Source organism: Chanodichthys erythropterus, chromosome 8 (genome assembly GCF_024489055.1).
Source record: "Chanodichthys erythropterus isolate Z2021 chromosome 8, ASM2448905v1, whole genome shotgun sequence".
Taxonomy (NCBI): domain Eukaryota; kingdom Metazoa; phylum Chordata; class Actinopteri; order Cypriniformes; family Xenocyprididae; genus Chanodichthys; species Chanodichthys erythropterus.
Genome location: NC_090228.1, coordinates 5,748,035 through 5,762,698, shown reverse-complemented (window position 1 = coordinate 5,762,698; position 14,664 = coordinate 5,748,035). Strand labels below are relative to the sequence as shown.

The 14,664-nt window shown below is 42.4% G+C and overlaps 1 protein-coding gene across 6 annotated transcripts in view; it reads left to right on the top strand.

Moving 5' to 3' along the window:
• Window positions 1-14,664, top strand: part of erc1b (ELKS/RAB6-interacting/CAST family member 1b) — a 231,700-nt gene that overhangs the window by 193,766 nt on the left and 23,270 nt on the right. For all 6 annotated transcript variants that reach the window (XM_067391597.1, XM_067391596.1, XM_067391595.1 and 3 more), the window contains one exon: window positions 14,026-14,211. In XM_067391597.1, coding sequence (XP_067247698.1) covers window positions 14,026-14,211 — 186 coding nt within the window. The remainder of the gene's footprint in view (window positions 1-14,025; window positions 14,212-14,664) is intronic.

Below are 14,664 nucleotides of genomic sequence, written 5' to 3'. Positions count from 1 at the left end.
TTCAATTTTTGTTGCAGCATAGCCTCCCTTTTTTGGGCGAAACCAGTTGCATTTAATGCTCTGTTTCACTTTGGTTCAATGGCTAACTAATCACCCTTAACCCTCTGTTGAGAGATGGAGAAATTAATGGCAAAGTGGTGTCTCAAACATATAGATGACATTCATTCAGCGTTTTTTCATGGCAAATAGAGTAGACTCAATGCTGATCCTTACTGTTCGTACGTTTGACAAAGGGCATGCATTTTCAGTGCAATAAATGACCTGCTCTCACCCACTAATAACTTCTTTCTTTAATCCCATGCTGCCTTGGATTAAACCTGCACTAATTTTCCACCAATAGGACGATGAGGAGGGCATTTGGGCATAGCCAATCATGTGCCCTCTCCCAGCCATTTTGTTCAGAAGGGTGAGAAATGAATAAATGGGGAATGATGCTCTTCTTCTGTATTTCATCGTGTGTTAACTGTCTTTAAGTGTGCTTTTTTTTTCACTTTCCAGTTCATCCTTTCATTTATTTCCCTCTCTTATTGTTCTCATGTCTAGTGTTTTTTTTTTTCTCTTTTTTCATTGTCTGTTTTTTGTCTGCCTCATTTGGATATGAATATTGATGATATATGTCAAATATGACTTGCTGATATCATACACAGAACAGGCTGTCAGAGTGTAGTGACAGATGTCAAACTTTTTTTCTTTTCTTTTTTCCCCCCATACAGTCTATTTCAACTTAAATTTGGTCACAGGTCTGTTCTGATTTGGTCCTGGGCTTTATTTTTAAATGTATTATTCCTTTTTTTTTATTGATTGATTGATTGATTATTAAATTAATTTTTGAACACGTTTTTCTTGGTGTTCAGGACCAAATCAGAACAAACCTGCATGTTGTTTTAACAAAATTTAGGTATTTGTCACATCTATTGCATTTTACAAATTGTCAGGCCAATGCAGTTAAATGTTCAATTTTTAAAGACATTTTAGCTTTGAATGATAAACAGTTTTGGTCCTATGACGGGTCACCACTTCTAATATAAAATCTGGGTCCTGAAGTAAAACCAGCTAAGAACTAATGCTTTACATTTTGCTTTTATGAATAAATCAGTGTAGCTTAAGACTTTTAAATTGATTTTGATAAATGTCTTGAGCTGCTTTTGAATTGGCGTATCCTTTCCCGCCCTTTGTCAAACATCTATTCAGGATTTCTTTCACGCAGACAGTTGAATTCTTCCCTTCCACTTTTATTATTTTACACACACAGCCAAGGAACAAATCGACCCGTCTGCCTTTTGACTGCTGTGGTCTTTTCCTGTCTTTTCCCTCCAAAAAAACAACAACATTCTCATATTTGCCTCCACACTGACAGTTTTGATGGATGGTTTTGAGGAAACAGATAGACCGTAGAATACATATGAGCTGCACATGTTCAATCCATAGGACACATGCACAACCGTTCGCGCTCTCCCATCAGAGCCGTTGCTCTATGCCCATGGTGATGCTAAATGCCATGTGGCATTTTGACTGTAATTAATTTGCAGGTTGCTCCCCGTCGATGCAGCCCGCAGATAACACATGTCCATTGCATGAACAGTCGCATGCGTTAAAGCGCATATACTGCGAGTGCAATTAGGCGTAGCAGAGCGCTGGAGAACAGAGTGGAATTGTGTGAGCTGTGAGCCGAGTGTCTCAGCAGTGTGAAGGGAGGTTTTTAATCCGAACAGCTGCCCACATACACTGTGTCCTATTTCAGGCAACTAATGGGCCCCTTTCGCTAATGTTTTTGCTTCGTTCGCAGTTCCTATTATATGAACCCCTAAGCTGTTCGGCCCAGAACATTTTGAGAAAGAATTCTGATCGTCCACTACACCCACTGTGCCAAACCTTATATGTAACCGTAACATTAAAGTCACTCTTTGTGTATCATATGACCATGTAAAACTTGTAATGGCATTTAGCAGGGCAGATCAAGACCCTCAAGCCCCTGAATGTATTAAGGCTCACATAAAGGGCAGCCGTGTTCTCCGAACCGTGTTCTCGGGGCAAGGTAGGGGGAACTGCAGTCGTACGTACAAGCGCATGATTAGAGGGTAATAATCTCAACATGACTCTGATCTCCTTCATGTTGAAATGTGGGTGGTCGAGGCCTATTTAATTGCTCGCCGTTTGGCACGATAACCCACCGCAACCCTGAAATCGCTGTCGGCTATGATGAAATGCAGTCTGTTTTAATCTAACTGTGTGGTGCATCGCTAGGTGTATTTACAGATGCTCTCTGGCCCTTGACTCTGTTTTGTGTTGTTGTTCTTTAGGGGTTCACATTTTCTCCTGCGGCCGGCTGCTTTTTTCATTGATAATTGATGCATGTCTGCTTTTGTTGTCCTCTTCCATCATTCCAGTGTCATTGTGTGAAGATGCGTGTGGTTTTTCCAGAGCTCTGTAGTTCTGGAAATTAACCCCTCGAGAGTGAGGGAGCTTGAAACTCTCAGAACTCTTCCTGTTACGTGCTAACAGAATATTTGTAAGCTCTGCCTTCAGGTAAATGTCAAGATGGACTGAGCTTCAAATGTCAGAAGGACTGACAGTGCATCAAACCCTTTGGAGTAACTTGCTGTCTTATCTGTTTGTTCTCTTGTCTGTTTGAATTGCTTTTGAAAAAGTTTGTTTCTCAGTTTTAGCCTAGACATCTGCAGGAAGTGGGGAAAGTGTGATATCCACAACAAACTTGACTGTATCATTTCATTTTCTGTGCAACTGGAAGGCCCAGACACTGATGGGAGACTTCCTTGTTAGCAAGAAAGTTGTTTCCATCCTTCCAAAACAGGTCAATCCACCACTTTTTTCCCCGGGGTACATCTGCCTCCCTAATTTTCACATCGCTCCCTCTTTCTTTTGTCACAAAGGTCGTTTTCAAAGTGACTCACGTATGATATGATGCCAGAGCGGGTGTTAGCATGTGGAGCAGAAAAGTAATGAAGACGCCATTGTTGTGTCACCTCTATTTGACGACCTTAGACATTACTAACCGTTTGGACGGTGTAATTCCATGGAAAACTGTGAAACAGAGTTTGGCAATCACTCACATATTCCAGGGGTCAGTGGGTACCCGTCCCGCTGGAGCAACTAAGGTGTAACCTCTTCTGAACCCGTCCCATGAGCGCAACCACCCACCATTTGCCCACATTATTAAAATGGTCCCGCCCCTCGGTGAGAGAACAGAGACCTCGTTGCTGACTTGGATTTTTTTTTCTTTTAGCTCAAAAATGGCTCAGTGGTCAGAGGAGGAAAATTTCAACAGCTCTGTTTTAGTCATTAATATGAACCCAAAATGCATGTTTGCTTTCTTATTTGCCTTTTGTACTTGCATTGTTTATTCCAGCTTGACTTCTTTCTTTCTGTCAGTTCCAACTGACTCCAGTCCAAATATTTATAATTAGATTAAAATGGGAAACATGTGGCAGCGAAGGAAGTTGCAGGGGGTCGTTGTTGAAACCTTCCCACCTCCATATGATTTCAATATAAAACTGGCCTCTGGCTCCATACGCCTGGTGCAGACAGGAGGGTAGACAGTGGTGGGGCCCTCACTCAGTCTGGGGGACTTTGCTTGGCAGAGCTCAAACTTGGGGTTTCTGCGGAGCCCCTGAACCATTCTGCCCTACTTCCTGTACCATGAAACTGAGATCCACATCCCTGGAACAGAAGAGAATCACTGTACCCCAAATGGCTCAATCAGTCACTCTCCGAGTGGAATCGCTTCTCCATTTGTCAGAGTAAGAGCATGCCATAGGAAATGAGGAAATAGGGTGTCATTGGAAACATACCCTAGCTCCTTACAAGGGGTCAGGGGTCGTTTGACGGATGGTCGTTGCTCACGGAGTCTCTGGAGAGGCCAGTAGAGTGAAATGACTCTTAGCCAATCAAGCGTGTGACAGATTTCAACCAGTTGGTCCCAGCAGCATGTATGCAGCAGGTTTTATCTGACCCCGTAATTGGAGCCTCCCGCTCAGCTTGATGAGAGACCGATGACTGCCATTGAAGGCGAGATGAATGGCTGTAGTTCTGAAGCGGCTACATTTGAATCGGCCAATCAGATGATAGTTCAGATGGCAGCATCTAAGCACAGAGATGATGTCATGAAGGATGAGCTCACCTATAAGAGCCTCATATAGGAGTGTGTTGAATCTCTCCTCTGTCAAGGCTTTTGGCTGAACGTTCTCCGCTGGATCCTGAGAGAGATTCTGCTTAGCATCAAGTGGATAGGCGATGACTTCCCCCGCCACCTCTGTTTTTCACGGAGTATGTCAATATATGTATTTTCCTGAGAGGAATTCTGAGCTGGCTAGGTTGGAGATGGTACGTATTTGGGGAGGTTAAGTTCACTAGTCATGTCAGAAGTTATCTCAACATGTTCCGTTTCTCACGATTTCCAGCCCAGCTATAAATAGTCCTGCAATTCGAATCCTGTCTGCCTTGTGGCGCAACTTTTGCTCAGTTTTGAAGATATGAAGGTGCCACTTTTGATGTACTCTCTCACCCTCTTGCCCTCATTCTTAATGTTCCCTCTCTTCTCCCTCTCTCTCTCTCTCTCTTTCAGGCATAACGTTGCTTTTTTGGGCAGTTTTGTTTGCCCAGTCTTGCTTCACTGCTTGACTGTCCTGCTTTTTAAGGCCTCAGCAAACCACACGTCTTGGCCTGGTCTCCCAGGATGCATCACTCAAGAAAAATACATTTTAATGGCGCATCCATGTTTCTGGTTTCCCTCTTGGAACTAGGCAACCCAAGGACGTACTGGCCTGCTGGGTTCTGCTTGCCTGGTCTGTGTCAGAGGGTAAACTAGGAAAATAGTCTAAAGATGTCAATCGAACCACAGCATTTCTAGTGAATGCTGAATGATAAAAAAAAATCTTTTGTTTTCGTCCCACCATTACATTAGTTCTCCCCTCAAAGTCTTGAAATTGATTTTAGGCTGTCATTAATTGGTGAGTGCTGGCGATGATAAAAGTATGGATTTCTGTTGTTGACCTCAGAATTACCAAATGACTGTGAACAATCCTATCAAAACAAATAATCGCACGACTCCTCCCTCCTCAAACCCGCTGAACCCAGCATGGCCACATTTTCTGTGCAAGCTGCTGAAATAGTAAAGTTCGAGGCTCATTGTGGTGGGGATTATGTGGTCGGAACGTTTTGGCCCCCTGGTCCAGGGCGCCATTTCTGGATGTGTTAACGGGCGGACGTGGGAGCCCTACCCTGGGCGTTGCGCCCATCAGCTTCCCTCTCCAGGTTAGGAGGGGAAAGTGCTTGTAATATTACTTAGTAATGGTCCATGACCATGAGCCGTGGAAAATCCTCAAGACTTTAGAGTGTCTTCTAACTGATAAAGCAATTGTCTGAGCATTTCTCACTCCAATGAAAGACTGAAAGGAATGGCTATTGTGGGGAGATTGTTAATCATGCTCATCTGGAAAAACAATGCATCTGGAACTGGTGCTGCATTTGTTATGCGATATTTGCCTTGAATTTATCACTGGAAACGTGTTGATGTGTTCACTTTCAGATCGTTCTTTTTACTAGGATTTCTTAGACATGTTGCTTCCTAATCTCCGCCCGCTAAATGTTAGCTTCATACTGCTAATAAACTCTCTGCGGCATGTCAATAGGCCTTAATGCTTTCCAGAGCTGTGGATGGGGGGCCTGGAGCAGGTTGAGCCCTCTGGCCCCCCTGCGGACGCTGCTGGTCTGATTTAAGGCTGATAGGAAAGAGCTGGCTCAGATTCTGCACCCTGCCTAAGCTGTCCAACAACCACCTTAAATCTCTCAGTTCATTTAGCACTTAACCAGCCGTGGACGGAATGAGCGCTGGAGACCGGACGCGTGGAAACTGCATCGTTGCTCTCTCTCCTTGTATTTCTTCCTTCTCTTGCTGCTGCTTCTTCTGTCTCTTCTCCCACCTAACCCTTGGTTCAGTCTGTTTCCGTTTACCTAGCTCTCCAATTAAGCCTAAAATAGAGGGCCTAAAACTGCCTCTATTATCAGTCAATAAAAAGGGAAGCCTGCCATGTGTGGTTCACGCTTAAAAGTGGTGTTACAGGTGAACATAAGATGCATGTTTAGCGATATCTTACCAAACTAGGACACAAAGTACACATGTGAATCACACAAAAAAAGTGCAGAGACGGTTTTGATGCATCACACAGATTTTCTCTTTTTATTTTTTAGTGTTTTATATTTAAAGTCGAAAATAAGGCTCTGTTTGTACCGCCTGGGCCTATGTGAAAGTGTGTCATTTTCTCTTTGAACCACTGAGCTGTTGACACACTTCCTCCACACTTAAATCATTCCGGTCTCTGAGGACCTGGAGTGATAGCAGAGGATTGTGTATTTCATACATTTCAGTCTGTTAGAGCCATCTCTACCAACTCTGCACCCTTGAACCCACCAAGAACTCCATTCTCAGACTCTCGATTTCCTCTGCCCTCTGCCTTTACATGCATAGCGGCGTAAGTCTTCTGGTGTTGAGTGCTACACGGGGGAAACCCTTTGACCTCAGGATGTGGTTCTCCTTAGATCTCTCCATCCACAGCTGTTCACAAAACTCTTTTTGGTCTCTTGTGGAGCACTGACAGTAAGACGAGTGAGCTATCTTAAAAGTTAGGACTGTTTTTGAACATGAGGCCATGGTGATCTACCTTCAACAAAACTGGGCTGTTTGTGAACATGAAGCCATGGTGATCTCCATTCAACAAAACTGCTCCAAGTCAATTTTATACCTGGAGAAAGTTATCTGTTAGCGTTCCCGTTTGTCATAATGGCAGTTGCTTGGCTATCCAGGCAAAGCACAGAGAAGTTGGTCAAACAACAAAAATAGCACAAATAACAGAGAGCTTTTTAAGACCTCAGATGAAGGATGCCATTAAAGAAACAGACTCAAGTCAAAGGTCTTCCTTGCATCGTAAGGTTAAACTTAAAAGTGACACGTTTATAGTGATGATTTAAATCTTCCGTTCATGATTTTCTGAGCTCCCTCTTGTTATGTTCAGATCTGGCTTTAAGTCATTAACTCGTCTGGCTTGCCCTCACAGTGGGGTAGATGTTCTGGAGCTTTTCTACATGTTCACCCCTTCCTCTGCTTTCTCTTCTACACACCCAGTTAATGATGCACCTCAACCTCAGTTTGAAGAGGTCAGGACCTTCTTTCACCCCAACACCCCTCACCTTCAGGGTGACGACCCCCATGGCCACTCCTCCCACCTCCTGGAGTGAAACTACAACCCACACGACAGCTTTACTTCCCTTTTCCAGAGGCTAATTTCTTCTTGGCAGTTTCAAGTTTTTTGCTCATTATGGCTTTGGATATACATACACACACACACACAAACACACAATGAATGGAATGCTGTCCCTAGACTGCAGCCTTCATGGTCTGTTTAAATGGCGCTATGACGGTGACACTGGGAGTTACTTGGTGTAAAAATTCCCTCCGTCTTTCTCCAGAGTCAACAGTAACCTGCCCTGGCTTTTTGTCCTCCTTTCCCCCACCCTGTGCTATTAAAGACCTGCTTATTCTATTAGGCATTGACTGAGTGAGAGCTTTGGCATGTAATTCAACAGTCATAAACCCCCCCACCGGTATAAATCTAATGGCATTTATATAAAAACCTGCGTAAATAGGTGACGAGGCACTAAGTTCATAAAAAGCTACAGCAACAGAGCCCTGACATGCATAAATCTTGCATCTCTTAAAACATGAGTGCTGTTGTAATTTTGTACCATGCAAGAGAGGAAAAAGTCATTGTAGGACATTTTTGGTAATCAACTTCAACCTAAGATATATATAAATGTATGCTTGTGTGTGTGTGTGTGTGTGTGTGTGTGTGTGTGTGTGTGTGTGTGTGTGTGTGTGTGTGTGTGTGTGTGTGTGTGTGTGTGTGTGTGTGTGTGTGTGTGTGTGTGTGTGTGTGTGTGTGTTACGTAATTTTTAATCTAATTTAATTGTTTTTACTTAATATTTTACTTGTAAACTAGTATTACTAGTGCATTAAATACTAATAATCTATTGACAGAACAAATACATATATTGTAAAACATTGTAAAACTGACAGAAAAGGATGTTTACTATGTCTTGAGGTGGACTTAGAAGTTTGTGTGTGTGTGTGTGTATATATATATATATGTATATATATATATGTATGTGTGTGTGTGTTTGTGTGTGTCTGATGGAGGCCAACCAAAGGATTATTCTGTAAGGCTTGAGCAAAAGACTGAATTATAAAACTGTGGCACATGTGTGTGTGTGTGTGTGTGTGTGTGTGTGTGTGTGTGTGTGTGTGTGTGTGTGTGTTTGTGTGTGTGTGCGCATACACAGGGGTCTACCGGGATATATTGAGAGTTGTGGATGGAGCTAGTGCGTTCAGTCGCTTATGAAATGACAGTATGGAAAGACAGACCAACTCACCTGCTCTTAATCTGCCATCCAGATCTGCTCTCCACGCTCGGATTACATATGTTTCTGTCTGTGTTCTTTGGGTAGGTATGCGTGCGTGTCTTCGCCCCCTTACCCTTCATTTGACAGTCATTATTCTCTCATGTCAGTATTTTTTTGCATGCTGTGGAGGTGATTTGTCTCTTTCTTGAAAAGCACTTTACGACGGCAGGCCCACCGGCCTTGTCAGTGTCTCGCAGGTTTGAAGCTTTGCAGTCCCTCCTTATCTTTATCCCCTTAACACTCATGGACGCGTAGCGCAGTGAGACTGAAAGAGGATAGCCCAATAAAACTCTCAGCCACGGGAAAGGATGTGCGCCAGCGCCCGGCTACTGTGAGAGAGGCCCGTGATCCGCAGATCCTCCCCCACCCGGAGCTAGCTGTTCCGAGCTGGGCTTCCAGGCCGCGTCAGGGGCTTCCTGTACTGACGGGCCTCCGGAGTCTTTGAGGAAGGAGCCAGTGGCTCGTCTCTGATGGACCGCCTGACTGACAGCATTGATCCAGTTTCCTGCCTCTCAGTGTGGGTATCAAATGGCGCCCGATGAGCTGATAGGTGATAAATGAGAGAGGGAGAATGTGAAGGAGGGCGGTCATTATTGAGGGGTCTGACTTCTCTTCCCCCCTGGTCTTTTTGAGGAGGGGTTCTCGAGCTATGAGAGTGCCAGGTAGGATAAGAAATGCAACACACAGCAGCATCTGGTGAAGACAGCTTCTTTTAGAGGAGACATAATGAAAGAGAGCAGATGGACAGATTCCTCAGTGAACCTTTTGCAAAGTCTTTATGTAGGAGCTGGAGTGTGAGGTTCAAGATGGTGATGTTTGTAGCTGAGGTGATCCGTTTTGCAAACAGCAAGAGAACAAGGGTCTTCGTGGTCAACCCCCAATCTATTGGTATTTTTGTCCTTAGAGGGTTAGCGGAGGGTCTCAGGAGTCCTGACTTGAGATTTTTGTACGAGGACACACTGAGCAGTGTTCTTATTAGGAACCTGGGGATGAGCAAAATCAACTACAGTGTATATATAACCGTATATACAGTATATATTCAGAGAGTTGATTACAGATTTGGCTTATGTTTAATAATATGGAAATATAGCAAACAATTTCTCTACATCAACTTCTAAAGCCACTTTTCACAGTGATTTCATCCTCCACAATAATGTAATGGCTCTGAATGATCCTAATTGGGGGCTTTCCAGGAAATATTAATATATGTGATTAAAATCCATTTGATTAATTAATCAACATATGTGATATTGAAGAGCTGTTAATCCTCTGGGGTCTGAGGATTTTTGGGGCCCTTAGAAGTTTTGACATGCCCTGACATTTGTGATTTTTTCAGTTGTTTATAAACATATTAATGACAAAAGTGTCTTTACACTGTATTCAGCATAAACTAGGCTACAATAATATGTGAGGAACATGTATGTACATGTTTGTTTTTTTGAAGGAATAACGTTTATGCATGGTTATTGAAAAAACAAAAAAACTTAAGTCACTGAAATAAGGCCAAAAAATATATATTAAATCTGTGTTCACAACATTTCTGGGTATTGGAGGTTGTAGACTAGAGTTTTTACTTCAAAATTATGTAAAAATTATCCTGCCTACTCGTTCATATAAAACTATATATTGATTTACACTTTGTAAGACACTTTTTGTCAAGTGACTTACACGATTTAAAACCTGACATTTCAACATTTCCTTAGACATGAGTCAAATGTTTTTGTGATTAGTATTCACTAAGTTACAGTTCATTTTCTGTGAACTATCAGATTGGACTTCGTTCAGAGGGAGACGACAGATCACGCATCATGTTAGATTTCTTTATTTTACAAAAAGCACAACATTTTGTTTTTACTCTGCGTGTACACAAATAAAAGAAGATATTCCACAGATTAAAATGCTGTATAACTCTTAATTGTATGTGCAACATTGACGGAGTATTTTGAGTCTCTTTCACACTGGTAAGAAAAAAAACAAGGTGGTATCGTCGGCGATACCTCCGACTCGAGGGAGTTAAAAAGACCATTTTTCCAAGATGTCATGCAAGGCATGATGGGTAAACAGGGACCCACTTCCATCCATCGTGTGTGTCCAAAGCAAGACGAGACAAATGGCGCTTTGAGTGGAAAATTCCCCTGTTGTAAATCTGTCACCTGGGCATGATATTTGTTTCTGTTATTGTTGCATTATTTATGATCTCAGTCTACCACAGGACTTCTTAAAAAAAAATGAAAAAGCAACACGACACAAGCCAAACAGTTATGACAACACCCAGTTGACAGAAAACATCACCAGCTACAACAAGACGATGGATGATGGTGCTATGCTATCTAGCATTGGGCTAACTGTGACCATCCACAAACCTACCATACACATTTCTTGACTATACTACTAACATGATCACAGATGATGAAGCGGGACACTCGGGTGAGGTTTTCAGGGACTGTTCATCAGCATTCTGTCACCAGAGAGGTGTTGACTTAGTCATTAAAACCAGAGGGTGACGGATAGCGCCATGTTTGGGCATTTGTCTAAGGCTCAGAACTGGAGTCCATTCATCCTTTCTCTTAGCAGATGGGAAGGAAGAGAGGGGAATAAATGTCAAATCCCATCATTGGTTGGGCATTTTTAAAGCTTATTAGCGCACAGCATGCTTTCAGTCAACCATGTACGTAGCAAGTCTCTGTGTAATGGTGTGTGTGGCACCATCGCTATGGCCGGGTTTATTTTAACTCAGCTGTTTTTCCGAGCATATCCACCCGGCCTTTCTGTCACAGTGGTTTGGAGGGCTTCTATCAAACCGCCTTTTTAAGGCCTCGTCCCTCTTTCTGTGGCTGCCAGTCAATCCGGAGGCCCCATATATCCTCCGGCAGCGGCGCTTGGCTGGGATACAAGACCTGACGGAGATGCGGAAGGAGGTATCGCCCCTTACAGCTGTTTCAGATCCGGCTCTGATACAAAAGACTCCGCTATTGGTCTGCCGTGCATCACGTAGATAAATGTAGACTTTTTTTGTCACAGCTGATTCAACAGATGAATTCAACAGATGAATTCCTGCCTTATTATTCATTCACCATGAGGCAGGGGTTTGGATTTTGGCACCCAAATGTGCTTTAGTAGGTTTTGGAGACGGGGCCACGCTAGACCGTAGACTAACAAGAGCATGATGTAGGTCTCCGTGCGTCTGCTGCTCCGGTTCTATGTAGAGACCCAGTTTGCGCCGTCTAATTGTTTCCAGAATCGGGGAGAACCGTCGGCCCATTTTAGGCATTCCTCCATTCCTTGACTCTCTCGTCCTCTCTTTCTCTCTCAACCTTGGTTTCATGGTCTTCCTCCACCTTCCTCGATCTCTTCTTTCAGTCTTTCACAGTCCACCCAAGAGAGCCTTCATTGCCCCCGGCAAGCCAACGAAAACACAATAACATTCTGCCCTGGAAAGATACAGATGGGGTTAATAAGAATTAATAACGTGTGGGGACACAAATGTTCCTGCGAGTTTAGGCAGCTTCAGACCAAAGCAGACTCTGTCCCTGTCTTTTCTTACATCTCTCTCATCACTCACTTTTTCTTTTTAGCCTCTGTTTCCTCTCTCCACTTCTTTACAATCAGGTAACTGTATTTGCTTTCTGCTATTGAGCGATGAGGAGTGTTCACAGAGCTCCCTAAGCCCTACTATGTTCTCGGTCCTCTTTGAGAAGGTATTTATATGGGAACATTTCAATAGATCTTCTGCTGCCTTGTGTTGTACTGTAGTATTTCAAAAACATTGCTCACCTCTCCCGTCCCTGAATTTATGAGTCCACCATTGCAGCCCAAAACCAGTTTATGTAACATCTTGATTCATATAAGAGAATGTGACCAGAATGGCCAGCCTTGAATTGAGACCTGTCCTTTCATGTGTCCTTTTCTTTAATTTGGTGTAGATGACAGTTAAGAATATATGTGATACGGGTCTGAGTCTGTTTTCTGCTTACAGTATTGATTTGTAGTTTTTTAGTGATTTTTAGTATCATTACTTATATTATGTTATCATTATTTATGAATTTAATATCTTTCTTTAAATTGTCTTTATTATTTTTAATAATTTAAATATGGAATACTCAATATTGAAATACTCAATATTTTTTTTTAAATTACATCACTTTTTATTGTATATACCCATTAGGGCTGACCGATATGTCAAATGTGATTGTCATGCGCATGTCGTCAGTAAAGCCGGTTCCCTGATTGCCACGAAATCACCATCACCTGCTTTCAAATGGAGCGGCATTTAAAGACAGAGCCATAGATCACTGACAAGCCACGCAATATCACGTTCATATCGCAGATGAATCGCCTTCGATAATGAACGCGATTTTGCGTGGTTTGTCAGTGATCTACGGCTCTGTCTATTAAATGCCGCTCCATTTGAAAGCAGGTGATGGCGATTTAGCGGTAATCAGGGAACCGGCTTTACTGACGAAATTCACGTGACAATCGCATGCGATATATCGGTCAGCCCTAATACCCATTAATTATGGTGAACAAGTCTAGTGAATAGTTGTTTTTCAATTTTACAGTAATGTTCAATGCATTAGCTAAAAATGAACAGTATATTTATTAATCTAGGTTAATATTTTTTTTAACTACATTATGTAAGTTGTTCATTAATACATCAACTGATTTTAATTTATATAGTATAGCATTTAATTTATATAATATATTATATTACACTGGATGTCATTATTAAGTCGTTTTATATTATATTTATTACATTACATTACATTACATTACACATCTTACTCAAAGCACAGCAGTGATAGTTCATGGATCATACCTTCGCCAAGTTTGAACCTATAGCCTTTCGATTCCAGTTTAGGCAATGGCATGCAGAAGAAAGCATACGGCTATTGACACTCACTCGCACTCACACACAAACCGCATGTTGCTATTTATCACATTTTTAGACTGATGTGAAAACAAATGTGATGGATCAATCATGCATTGCACTAGAATTCTTTGTTGAAGCCAGTGAGATACACACACAGCACAGAGACGTATGGTTTTTGGATTTGCTCCCACTCAAGTGTATATATTATTTTGATGGATATGGAAAAGCCGTGTGAGTGTCTGCTGTGTGTATAGAGATGTTTTGTAAAGAGCGGGCATCTGTCGGCAGCAGTCCAGGTAACTGAGATTGTTTGTCTGTGTTCCTGGAATGGGAATGTTTCTCCTGACACATTTTTATTATACCACTGTTCTCACTGTGATTCATGTGTTTCAGCTGTGGTCTGTCATCCATAATCATCCGCAACCTTTCACTGAATATTGCTCTTTTTATTTCCCCATCTTTCCTTTTGAATACAATCATATGTGACAAAGCAAAAATCTGAACTCTGTGTTCTGGCTTGCTAAATGTGTTGTTTGCGTGTCATTTTAGCATGCGTCTGCATACCCGCCTTTTTATCTCACTGGCTCGTATCCAAATATCTAATTCTTGAACGCTAGAGGAAAACTGAGATCGAAATGGCTCTTTATCTCTAACCCATTTCCTCATTCCTGTTTTTGGACAGATTATCCCCCCACTCATAGACCTCAATCAGAACCGCAGTAAGCTGAAACTGTACATCGGCCACCTCACGGCCCTCTGCCACGAGAGAGACCCCCACATCCTGCAGGACCTGGCCCCGCCTTCCGCATACCACCGCAGCCAACAGGACGCCTGGGAGGAGGAGCTTCAGAAGATGAGCCCTGAACAGGTAAGACTGGGTGACATCAACATGGGTATACTCTTTTCTTTTAAATTTATATCACTTTTTATTGTATGTATCTATTAATTATGGTGACCAATCTAGTGTTTCTCTATTCACAGATGTGTTTTTCTCATTATGAAAAGGTTTACACTTTGCAATAAAGTTTAATGCATTAACATGAGTTAAAGGCACAATATGTAAGATTTTTGGATTCAAATATCCAAAAACCACTAGAACAGTGTTATGTTTTGTTGACTCGTGTACTTACATTAACCCAAATGTTTCCAATAATGTTTAAATCCAGAGAAATAAGCAGTTTTAACCAGGACATTTTAACCATGCGTCGCCTACGGGTGTGTCTCATACGTCCTGAAAAGTGAATCTGCGGGCTCTTTGATCGCCCCCTGGTGGCTGGATGCAGTACAGGTCATAAACCCCGCCCTCTCAATGCAGTCGAAT